The sequence below is a fragment of the Ceratotherium simum genome, chromosome 5 (genome assembly GCF_057802395.1).
Source record: "Ceratotherium simum simum isolate JZ-2026a chromosome 5, ASM5780239v1, whole genome shotgun sequence".
Classification (NCBI taxonomy): domain Eukaryota; kingdom Metazoa; phylum Chordata; class Mammalia; order Perissodactyla; family Rhinocerotidae; genus Ceratotherium; species Ceratotherium simum.
The window spans coordinates 39309032-39322293 of record NC_141904.1 but is presented as its reverse complement, the minus strand read 5'-3'; the positions used below and the strand labels follow the sequence as shown (position 1 = coordinate 39322293).

General features: G+C 38.7%; 1 protein-coding gene across 1 annotated transcript in view; it reads right to left on the bottom strand.

Moving 5' to 3' along the window:
- Positions 1-1718: 1718 nt before the first annotated feature.
- ARPP21 (cAMP regulated phosphoprotein 21) overlaps positions 1719-13262 on the bottom strand; it is a 148953-nt gene continuing 137409 nt past the window's right edge. The window contains exons 20-21 of the mRNA XM_087430687.1: positions 3639-3787; positions 1719-2467 (exon numbers count right to left, since the gene is read on the bottom strand). Coding sequence (XP_087286813.1) covers positions 2210-2467; positions 3639-3787 — 407 coding nt within the window. The 3' untranslated portion in view covers positions 1719-2209. The remainder of the gene's footprint in view (positions 2468-3638; positions 3788-13262) is intronic.

Here is a 13262-nt window from a genome sequence, read left to right as displayed (position 1 = left end):
ATATTCTAATGTAAAACATGGTAAGCATATCGTAAGATTTGGAATAACGTAATGCTGGATATCAATATTTAGTGAAAGTAGAGAAGAAGGCTCAGCCTGAAACAGTACCCAAAGGGATGTATGCAATAAAAGTCAAATGTCTAAATATGAAAGAGTATGACACATTTGGAGAAGTGGCCAAAGAGAAAGAAGTTCTGTCTTTACCATTAGCATGATGTATGTTTCAAATCCATGGGAAAGAAGGCTCAGTAATTCTAGGAATCATTAAAGAAAAGATCAAAATTTCCCAGAATTCCATGAAAAGAAGATTTGGACTCGTATTTGGATCCTTGAGTTTGGGATCACTGCCAAGATCAGAAGTCTAAACGGAGAATATATTTCAAAAATGAATCTATGTTGGTCAGCCCCCTCCTTTCATTAGGGGAAGGTATTAATTAGGCAAACACATTGCTCCTTCTCAGAGCAGCTATTGATCTAATAGCTACTCAGCCTATTGGTTTAATGGCTCAATAAAAAAAATGCAACTCCTCTTTTTATAATATTTTTCATGGTTAGGGCTTATTTACAATGAAGAAATCTATAGACTGAGATTTGTGGAAATGGGACAGACTTCCCAAGGAAGGAAGCTAATGAGAGTGTCAAAGTTCCTTTTTAAAGGAAAAAGAAAACTATAGTATAAAATTAAGAAACGGTGCTCTGTTAGGTAGAGTTTTTAACTAGTTGCTTAATTCTTTCTCCAGCTAAAGAATGTGAAAATGGAAAAATCTAACACAGATAATGTGATAATATGAAAAACAATGGGAATTATCCAGATATACTTTTCATATTCCTCTCATTTGGGATATGAAAAAAAATAGAAAAAATAATAAATAAAAATAATAGTTTTTAGGGAGAGATAAAATACAAAACTATTAGTCATTGTACTGTGGTAACAGTGAAACCTGTGGGGTTTTATTCTCCCTTTAAATAGCTCCCAGAAGGGCTAAATCTATTAAAGTTCTGTTATTATTTTTCAAAGGTTGTCATAAATCAATCTTACCTTCAGAATCCGCAAGAGATTAAATATTTTGGGATTAGACAGGAACAGTCTTCTTCTGTATGTTTTTGCCAATGTTCTAAATCCTTGGGACTAAATTATTGCCATATTTTACCTTCTTTTAAGTTACTAGGACAAACAGCATCTTTGAGTTATTGACTCACTGTCAATACCAGTGGCACTTTTCATTGTATGACCCAATATAATCGGTGGAATTGGATCATGGCTCTTCTAATTTCCCTCTAAACAAAGAAATCTTGTTTTCCAGGTAGATGGTGGAACTTGAATGACAGTGGAACAGGGTTTGGTATAGGGCTGCTTTTACCAAGACACTCAAGTTTTCCTAATTGGGGAAGTATAGCTACATGCATTCAGTAGCCTTAAAACTAGAACCAAAGTGTGCATTTCAAAAAATGTGATGCCAATGAATGGGTGAAATGGATGCCATCTTATTTCCAGGACACCTATAGTATTAGGACAAGAAACTATAGTTGGTTAAGTGTTTGACTACCACATCTCCCAGTGTGATGCCAGTTTACTTGCAAATACCTGGAACATCTTTTCCACACATTATTCATGAAATAGGCTCCAAGGGGATAACAGTGACACATAAGCAAACACATATTGACGAGAGAGTGAACCAAACTGGTAGTAAAAACATGACCTTCCTCCATAAGGTCAAATAGTTTTATTTTGATTAAACACTACAATACAGTATATATCCATTAAAAAAAGAAAACTCTATAGTGTATATAAATTATTCCTTCCATTCATCAATTCTTTTCTTTTCCATTACAGCTTTGGTACAATGTGATTTCAGTATATAATTTTTAAATACTTTAGCATCACAAACTCAACACAAAGTACAAAACTAATAATCCAAATTAGGGATATTATAATCTACACAGTGGTATTCAGTGGTAGGAGAAAATCTTACCTTGATGAATTCATGTCACTAGCTAAGCTATAAAGGCATACCTAGCAGACATGACAGAAATATGCACCATTAACCAGCTAATGTGTGTATTAGTCTTTGTTTTTTTTACAGAATACCAGCAGCAATCATTTGAGTGTTGAGTGAATACTTAAGTCCTCGGCCAGTTTTCCCACCTTGCTCCTCTTCCCTTAAAGGCCGTGAGTAACATCTGAAGAAATGTACCACAGCCAGAGTGCTCAGAATTTGACCTGCCACCCGGCGTTGCTCATACTCGCACAGTTTGTCCTGCAGCTAGCTGACATTACGGGGACAGTGCTGGAGGGGCAGTGTGGGCCAATCAGCCTAAGGTTGTTCTGAGGGGTCGGCGGTGTGACATTACAGTAAACAGGCATTCCGGTGGCTGGGAGTGACCCTTGACCTGCCTGGTTAGGTAGCATGATTGGCTGTTGGTATGACTGCTGGGGCAGCCCTTGAGAACCCTGGGTCATTGGCACCTGTAGGAAGACACAAGAGAGAACCCTGCATGAAAAGGTTATTTTGGGGTGTCCAATGAGCTACTGTGGTGTCATGAAAAATATTCAAGCTTTTGGGAGAGACCTAACAGGCCACCAAGCCCGGCTCTACCTTTTATCAGCAGTTTCACATTGGGCAAGTCGCTTAACCTCTCTGATTCCCTAGACCATTTGCATAACGATACCTACTTCAAAGTGCCACTGAAAGGATTGCAGGGATGACGTGCAGTGCTTGGTATATGTCTGGCCTGCAGTAAATGCTCTGAAGATGTTAGTTCTGAGCTTCCTTCCTTCCTCTCTCATGTTACCCTCCAGGAACTGCAGTCTAGATCTCCCACTCTGGATTTCACTCAATTTGCAAACCCGTGCTCCTATTCTGGTTTTATGCAAAGTGGCCTGGAGCCATCTGTAGCAAAAGGGGCATTGGTCCCAGGCACCCCCTTCACTCAACCTGCAGCTTTAGAAAACATCTAATGTGGAGCTGGAGGTAGAAACTGATGCAATGTGAATAAGGATTGTCAGGGTAGGAGGGCTGAGGATGGGTTCTTTAGGGCCAGAAGTACCTGGTACAGCTAAATTGAATGATTAAAGCATTTCACCAACCCTTTGCTTCCACTTCCACTTCTAGCGTATTTCAGGATATAAATCACAAAAGAGTGTATAACACTTCTTAAATATCCAATACGTGTTTAGTCTAAAAATGCAATTGTTAGGCCCATAAATTCCCTTTGAATGAATCAGAGATGCCATTCTAGAATCTCTTATAACTTAAAATTATGGTAAAATAAAGTTTTTTTGGGTGTGTACAAAAATAAATGGGAATTTATCAAGACAGCTTTCTCCCAATAAGCAAAATTTCAGTAGAATGCCCAAAGGTCATCATGAATAGAACTTGAAGGAATTTTCTTCCATGAACAGAAAGTTTATACAGGACCACACTTAGCAGGACATTCAAAAGCCATAGTAGTTATAGAAGCATACATTTCTATTTTCTGCTTGTCTATTATAATCTTGATTCAAAGTCAAGCATCAACAGCGGCTATGCCTAGCACCCACCACCCAGCCAATCACCAAATACGGGGACCTAGTCATAGCCTCTACTTTGGCAAGTGCTACTTTATGACCCATAATTTTTCAAGCTGCTGACGTGCACCTGATAAGAAGACATTGTTGGGTAGGAGACCATCACGCTTTGCACCGGAGTTCCTGGTTGGTTGTTCATCACGCTCTGACTCTGAGGCGGCTGCTGCACTCCCAGTAGGCCTTGGAACCCCTGTTGAGCAGACAAGACCGGCTGATAACCTGCAAAGAAAAAACACTTTTTGAACTGGTTGTGCCAGGAAGAACACAAGTGATATTTCATGGGGTCAGAGCACTTGTTCACAAGGCAACGTTCAGATATTTCAATCTCCATATCACGAATGTTATCCAGATGCTTATTTCCTAAGTATGCATTTTCTGCTTCTAAGGGTGGACACGAGTATGGCTCCAAAAAATTCACTGATATTTCCATCCTTGTGCAGAATGATCTAATGAACAGGTTTTGACAATGGTAAATTCATGACACAAAAATAGGAACCTTTATTGACAAAGGTTGATAGCTATAAATTATACCTTTCATATTTGTCTTTTGCTTTGGTTTTGATGATATTTGGAAAATTCACAGATCATCAAGTTTATTTTTTAATTACATTGACTCATTCTCTTACTACCTCACCTTTCTGCACAACCTCATTTCACCCAGAGACCACCAAACACTCCATTAACTTTGGATGTATTCTATCGATGTCCTAGTGAACAAAACGATTCACTACCCTGACTAACTCAACGTCCATTGCCTTAGATGAAAGGCAACAGCAAGTGAAGAATATGGCATGCTTTTATTCTGATTCATCACTAGCTCCCAAGAGAATGTTCTGGCAAAACACTCCCATAAGTGACCATGTACATATAACAGATAATACAAAATACAATATTTAAAACATTTATCTGCTTGTGTCCTTCTGGGTGGGTCAGTTGGTTGGGTTTCTTTTCTTTCTTTTTTAAGGGGACCAAAATTTATTGGTTCTAATTATTTTAATTCTCATCACAACAAGTGGTTTAAAATGCATTCTTAAAGGAAGGCTGTGAATTGTTCTTATAAATATTGGGAAGAAAGTTATGATTTAGGTGAAATGCCACGGTGGTAGAGAAATGAAAGATTCACTTCACGCTGTAAAACAAGGTCCTTTCAGAGCTCCTGTTACTCACCATTAGTGAGTGCCTGAGAATAAGTGGAACTGCTGTCTTGATACAATTCTCTGAGAGAGAATCTTTAAAATCCCAGATTTTCTTAACCCAAACACCAAACTAAGTTTTACAATCGGATTTTAAAAATTGAAACAAAGGGTCAAATTTCCTAATCAATATGCATTGTTAATAATCTATATTTTGAGTGCATGTGAGAGTTTTAACTTTATATTGAGGAAGAGTAAAATTATAGTCTTGACAGAGGACAATACTTTGCTCTCCTTTGCCATACAAAAAAGTATCTTCACTCATCTTAGAAATATTGGGGAAACGGCTTGCAAATAGTCCCTGAGTTAGGAGATCAGCTCAATTTATCAAACGAGATGGAAACAAGGTGTAGTCAGCCTGGACCACATGAGAGAGCGAACTGGGGGAAAAGCCAAGTTGGGATTCCTGAGCTGTGCCTGCGATTGGTGGGTGGATCAAGGGTATAATTTAGAAAGTCACCCTTTGACCTTTACGTGTCCCATTGTTATACATTCACATTACTCACCCCACTTCATTTTCGTAGTGGTTTCAACTTATTGAGTTGTTTTAAATTCTTGTAGAGACACCACATGTTAAGAATATAATTAAGAGTACTGACCACCATCCTTCTAGCTACATTGTGCCCACTAATCACAGTCACAGCCTTCCTTTAATATGTTCTACAGGTCTATCTAAAACTAATAACATCAGCTTGGAGGGCTGCATACCTAAAGTGTTTACAGTTTATACAATATGGAAAAACCATCAGACTCGGGACTTGGGGTGATTTCTACAACAAGTGTGTTTAAAGCCATGTCACCATCCTCACTACCTCCCGAATGCCTCATATGCACAGGCACTTGGGAAAAATTTCCTTTAACATTAATTGCAAAAAGTTATTTTCTATTATGTCTCATTGTCTAGACCTTCCACTCTAATTCACACACACATTTGCCCTGAAAAATTCTGTTGCTATTTTACTATTTTATGATGACATTATTCCTAGCCACATCAAATGCATTGTAGCAAGAATTATTATATATGTAAGAAAATAACTTGGTATGATTGTAGAAAACTTATGAGCAAGTCTTCCTTACCATTTAGTTCTATAGCAAAGAGCAGGCAATGTGAACACATTCTCAAGTCCAGGTAATGGTGAATATAATAGAGTCTTATTTCTGGCTGAAGATTCAGAGCACAGGTTGAAAATAAGAGGAATATCTTTTAAAATTTTGACTTATATTTGGTCCTATGGTGAAAGCCCAGTTGGCCTCAATGGACCTTTTGCAGATTACACACAGCTACTATGTAAACAGAAAGAAGAGATGAAAGGAGGGGAGAGAGGAGGGCAGGAGAGGTGCAGTAGCCTTGTGTCTGAAGATTATTTATGTATTTGCTTATTGAATCCTTCCATCCTTTCACAGAGTCATCTTCAAAATCACTCTGTTTCACAGAGTCTGCTAAAAAATAAATTGAGGTGGCCTACGAGAGATTTATTTATTACACCAGCTCTAAACCAAGATTGAGGTGAAGGGAATATAAGTCTTATGATAACAGAGATGTTAAGACATACAGAAAACAAAATATCTTGGAAGGAAGAGGAAGCACACATTAAACAATATTCAAGGAGAGAAAGAGTGAAGAGGTTGGGTGTTCTCATCTCAATAAAGGCGCAGAGCCTGTGAGAGCACAATTCATCTCTGCTGAGAGCACGGAGGCAGTCACACTGCAGCATCTCCCTCCCCAGGCCTCCTCTGCTGGATGATTTGTGAACTTTAATATTCAGTTATGCATAGCAATGGGCTCCCAGCTCTGCACTGGGGTTCCCACGGTAAACACACTTAAGGCAATAAAGATTTATGTGGGGAGCGAATAATGGTCTACAATTTCAAAATGAAAACTTAAATACAAGGAAAGCCCAATTTATATTCATGAATCCCATTCATTTCTCAATTCGCTCTCCAGGCAAGAAATTTACACCTGGAATGGTTTAATTGGAGGTATCCATTTCTTTAAATTATGACACTGAAGTTGGGAAGCAGAATGGTCTTTAAGACTGGAGGCTGTTTGGAATGTGAATCTGAGCTCTGGTCCAGGAATAGACAAATAGAAATGTGATAGCAGTGACCTAGGAATGAACTAACAGTGTCTGCCTGGGATACAACACACCCAGAGGCAGAGATGGCAGCGCTGGTGGCAACCTGCTTATCTCGTCTATTCAAATGCGAAATGTGTTCCGGTTTGTCAATTCTCAGCTGTGAAATGATCAATTTTTCATATTTATGAGGATTAGCAAGATATAATGCATCTTACAAAACAGAAACAGCAACAGTATCTGCCCTGTAGGCTTGCCATAGAGATCATAAAGACATTAGCTATTTTTATTATTCCTTTTTCAGTCAAGATTAATTTGATTTTCAAGTCACGTGTCATTTATTTTCTGAAGATAAAAAGGTTAGGAATGGACAAATGCCTCCTAGCAAATAAAAAAATGCACTCTGCTAAGATTGAGGAGTTGTAAGTTTTAAAATGTCTGGATCTTATAAATCTATAAGAAAATTTAATAGTGTTTCTACCAAAATACAACAGTTTTGAATACTATTTGCAGTCTGAGGATAATTCATTAATATTCTGTCAAGGAAACATTTCTCTTGATGTAGCACAATTATGAAAAATCAGAATGTAAATTGATTAGAGATTATAAATTGGTGTGATTGTGGCTGACGTTATTTAAATCTTATTTGAATACTTTGTTACAGATCCAATATTTTGGAAATGAATGAAATGACAAAGTAGAAACCTGTATTTGCAGGTTTTTGTTGCCCTAGATCTTCTTGTTGGTTATGGAAGTTGAAGATGAGGAAGTGAGTATTTGAGAGGGCAAACATCTATAGAGAAAATTAATCAAGAAGCTAACTGATTCTCATTGCCTCCCCCAACCCACACAAGCAGTGTAATTTTCATGTTGTGCTTATTAAGTGAAGTATTCTTAAGATAGTAGAATGTCTTTTCAAATGATGAAAGTTAATAATCTGCTTACTGTAAGAATCACTTATCTTGGATGAACCAAGATAAAATATTTCTCCAAGTTCCTAAAGAACCAGCTAGCTGTTTGATTATGAATCCAAACTCTGCTCTCTGTACAAAGTTTTGAGATGGGAATTGCAGCAGCTCAGCTGTGCCTGGTGAAGAATATGAAGAAGAAAAACGCTTATCCAGGACTGGCCTCTCCATTTGCTGAATTTTTACGGTTCATGCATTGTGCCACTTTCCAACGTCTTCTTGGTTCTATTTCTTGGCTTCCTATCAATTCTTCTACACTTTCATCTTCTTTGAAGATTTTGAATTATAAACTAGCTAACTAGCTATATACTAGCTAACTAGTTATATCTGTCGATCACTTAACTCTAATCCAAATAGTGAATTAAGTGATTTTATCTTATTGTCAAAACAATCCTGGGAGGCAGTTACTGTTATTAAACTCTTTTTACAAAAAAGACAACTCTGACTTCGAGAGATGTCGGAAATTGTCAAGGCCACACAGCTGGTAGGAAGGAAAGATGGAATTTAAGTTGTGGGTTTCTGACTTTGGCACCCTTGCTTCTACTCACTAGATTGTAGTACTACTTATCACACATTCTTCCAACTCTCGTACCCTAACACAATCCCTTTAGTGTGGCGGGTAGTCAATGTCCATTTATTACATTAATTGTTTCCTCAATAGTTAAAGCAATTGAGTAAAGAGGACAAGAGTTTTGATCCAGTTTGTTGAACAAGACCTTGCTAGTGTCAAAGAAAGAAAGAAAATCAAGAGCAAAGCATAATTGCCCTGTCAAAATCAACTCATACCACTCAAAAACAGTTTTAAAGGTCTATTACTCAGATAATTGAACACCAGACAGTCAGGTTAGAGTGGGGTGGGGGTTAGTCAAATGGATTCTAGTCCCTTCATTTACGGCATTAGTTTCTAATCAGCTGATACTATAGTTTTCAATTACTAGGACCATTTCAAATAATGGCTCTACTCACAAACTTTGAAGACCCTGTATATGTACTTTAGATTGTTTTCTCAAAATGATTTTTAAAAATAAGGTAAAAATAACTTATTTCTACATTAAATGTAACATCAGTTCAGTTATTTGACTTCTGGGCAACTGGTTACCCCTAGGAAAATCACTTGGCCTTTGGAAACAAAAATAGTATTCATAGTATTTGGAAGACAAAAATAGGCAGGAGAAAGAAGATACACAGGGATTCTGCAAAATGACCTGGGACATCAGACGAAGGCCTGGAGAACAAGCTCCTCAGGCCACTTGGAGAGGGTTGTACTTCCGGAGTTTATAGATAGCTATCATTACGCTTTCTAGTTCTGTAAATAGTATGGATTGGTTCCCAAGCTTTACTTTGTTACTAGAGCACTGTCTCTAAAACACAGGGTCCTTTCTAGCTTCATCTACCTACAGCACGTTGGTGCTCAAGGTAGCCTTGGATGGGGAGAACAGATATGCAGCATGATATCATAATATCTCTATGGTTTCCTGAAAGAGTAACCGCCACCTTATACTTCAGAGAGGTGGATTTGGGTAACAGATGCCCTTTACCTGCCACCCTACCCTCATGTAAAGTGGAAGATGGCACCAATCTTCCAGAACCAGGAGTTCTTGGGCACTAAGGAAGGCATCTGGTTTCACTGACCTTTACAGACGGTGTTCTACTCTAATATATCTTCCAGGTGCTAAGTCCCAAGTGGACAATGTAGGCCAAGTGGAGTCAACCTTGAAAGCAAGGTGTAAATCTTTTGGAGCATTCTGCCTCTATGCCAACCTCTCAATTTATGTGCTAAAACCTTAAGTAAGACTTTTAAATGAGAAAGTAGTATAGATTGAATTGGAAGACCTTTTTTTTTAATCTTCAAACATGTCAAAAAATTAAGATATAGGATAAAAATACCTAACCTGGAAATCATAATCAGATACTGTCCTCTTCTTATATATGAAGTAAAATAGCATAAAATGATCCTAAAAATTCAAAAAGGGGAGTACAAGAAATTGCTTTTTTTTTTTCTTTTTTTGCCGTTGAAGCCAATTATGACTTTTTTCATCTTTGTGTAAATGTCTGCCTTCACCTTCTTTATTGGCAGTCTTTGCATCTATCCTCTTTCTTTTCCTTACCATTTATTATTCAGTGGTTTTAATTCCTTAGGAACCTGATTCAGAATGAGCCGCGGGGAGTCTGCACGGGAATGGAGGTAACGCAGTACATGTCCCCGTGAAGACCAGTCCATCCTAATGAATTTGAGGAAAGGTATGTCAGGCCCTAAGTGGAACCATGCTTCCTGAAGCAGTAGTTTTTCTTCGTACTTGCTCTTTTGCTCATTAGCTTTCATACCGCACAAGAGTGTAATTCTTAAAAGCCTCTTTATGTCCCCTGAGAACATCCACGCATGGGTCATTTTCTAATGGCAGTACACATCAGATGAAGCATCCTATTACTGCAAGCTCGGGGGCCTCTTCAGTGCAATTATACCATCCTGATCCATGTTATCGCAACTACAAAGCTGGTTTTCTTTCTCTCTTTCTTTTTTTTCTAAATCAGGGCAAACATAAGAGACATTGTTAAATGACTAGAGGAATGGATCATGCACGGAATTTCAATGAATGCCTCTGAGGGAAGCCGGCATTGAATTCCATTTTAAATGGAAGAGGCTGTCATATTATTGAAGTAATTCTCTGAACTTTCCTGGCCCAGAGTGCTGTGCTGACAGCCAGAGAGCTTCAACAACCCAGAGGGAGAAAAGCTGCGTGAAAGACTCACAAATGTTTTACTTTCTTAATGAGGCTGCGTGGCTTAGAAGAAAATGTGGCATTCTTGCATTCTTGCACCTCTACCAGTGTTAATTATGAACATACTTAAAACCAGGCTTGGTGGCAGCAAACTGCTGCTGAAGCAACATCAGGAGCTCTTGCCCCAGACTAAGCTTGGGGCAAAGTCAAGATGGAGACCGTTCTAATAACTGTCTCCACAATAACATTCCCCCGATGCATGTTTTCATTGATGAATTGCTGTTGATCAGCTGGCAAGCACAGGATAATCATGAGGTCAAAAGTCACGAGGTCAACACTATTGTGATCAAATTACTGTCACTGTCACATAGCTACAGGGCATAACCCGGACCTGACCAACTATTTTGAAAATAAGTGCCATGGTCGCAGATTCGAACTGTAGAAATCTACCTATCACAAGAAGAACAGGTACTTCATAGGCAACTGATGGTGAGTCAAAAGTGCTCTATGTAAGAAAGCATTATATGTTATTTTCCCAAGTAGTCAAAGATAACTATCTTCTTTTCTTCAATTCCAGACTGGCAGGGTTCTTATCCAAACAATATTGTAGTGGTAGATTTAACAATAATACTGCTTGATTGGTAGAGTATACTGGGAGGCAATGGCACTAATCTAGGGCAGAGACAATGAAGACATGAACTAAGGCAGGGGTAGTAGGACTGGAGAGAAAGCCACACTGGAGAGATATTCAGGATGTGAACTGTCAGAAACTGGCTTCTAGGAGTTTTAGTGGTATCATGTGTTTGGTGGACATGAGTATGGATTAATTGACCGTACCACAATCATGAATATCAGTCATCCACTGGAAAACTGACTCTCTGAAAAACAAAAGCCCTAATTTGTAGTTCTTGCTGATTTCCCTGGTGTAAATATTCCCACCATGGCCAATTTCAAGCTACAAACAGCTGAACAACTAGCTGGCAAAATTCCTGATTTTTTTAACTGTTGTTCTTGAGGGCCCAGAATGAGACAGCTCACCACAGTGGCACACCACTGACCTAAATTCAATGTCAAGCAAACAAATTTTCAGTTCACTTAAATTTTGTTCCTTTTATCCCTCCTTTTCAAACTTATTTACTATTTGTACTTTGACATTTGGTATAAGAATGACTCTAAGAGCCATTCACAGGGATTATGCAAGTGGTAGAGACAGGCCACAACAGAAACTTGTAGTACACTGAGATGGCACTAGGATAGGAGCATGTCTCAGACTCTAGGATCACTGAGGAGAGAGATTTACTTCTGATGTGAGTGGAAAAATGAGAAGCATGTAATAGAGGGCTTCCAGGAGATCATTTCAAACCTAGTATTTGAAGATGAGCAGATGTTTGCTAATGGAGTGAGGTGAAGTGGGAATAATCAAGATAAAGGAGGTATAAACATAAGGACCAGTATGTGAAAAGTCCAGAGAATATGTTCAAGGATTCTAAGTATTTAGAGGTGGCAACAGGTTAGAAATGGAGAGAGGCAGTAGAGGAGGATAGTAAGGGAGCTGGGCACAAATCCTAGGGCCTTAAAAGCCATTTATGAAATTGGATCTTAATGTTGAAAGATTTAGAGTGCCATGCAAGGTTTATAAGCAGAACAATAAAATGGTGGACCCCCATTTCATTGAGATTCTTCAGAAGTCTGTTGAGGGTTGCATAACTGGAGGTGGGGAATCTACTGGGAGGCCATGGCAATAATCTAGGGCACAGACAATGAAGACATGAACTAAGGCAGAAGTAGTAAGGATGGAGAGAAGTGACACATCAGAGAGATACTTAGGATGTGAACTGTCAGAAACTGGCATCTATAAGCTGCAGGGAGGGGACGACAGAAAAGAAAAACCCAGGAATAAATCCCAAGTTCTGGTTAGGGTAAGGGAGTTGGCTGTAGTGCTTTAGCTATAATACAAGAAGAACAAGTACAGTCATGCATTGCTTAACGATGGGGATACACTCTGAGAAATGTGTTCTTAGATATTTTTGTCATTGTGCGAACATCATAGAGTGTACTTATACAAACCTAGATGGTATAACCTACTACCCCTACTGCTAGGGTATATGGCACTAATCTTATGGGACCACCATCATATATGTGGTCCGTTGTTGGCTGAAAAGTCGTTATGCGGTGCATGAGTGTAAAGGGAGATGATTAGTAAACATATGAACAAAAGAGTTCTGGAGCTAAGCAACCTGTCTAAGCAAACAGCCTATCTTGGAGGTACAGATTTAGAAGTCATCAGGATATAGGGCTCTTGGGGAAAATATATTTATGAGTGGGTACAGATTGAGAAGACAATTAAGATGGAGCCCTAAGGCACACCATTATTCAAATATTGGTCTGAGAAAATGAAACAAATAGGAGAAGGAGGAATGGTAGGAAAATTAAGAGAAGAATCAGAAGAGAATGGTTTAAGGAAGAAAAGGGAGAGGAGTGTTTCAAGAAAGAAATATGACAATGACTAGAGCTGCACAACTACTGAAAAAGAGGAGAAAGTAGACCCTAGGTTCAAAAATATACTGGTGATCTTGACAAAAGCAAGACAGGGATGAGTAAAGCAGCCAGGTAGGAAGGAAAAGGAAAGGGATTCCTTTGAGAAGCCTGATAGTGAAACCACGTGCTGGGCAGAGAACTGAGCAGAGAGCTAGAGTGGGCTGGAGGGTAGAGGGGATTTTGTGCTTTTGTTTTTGTTG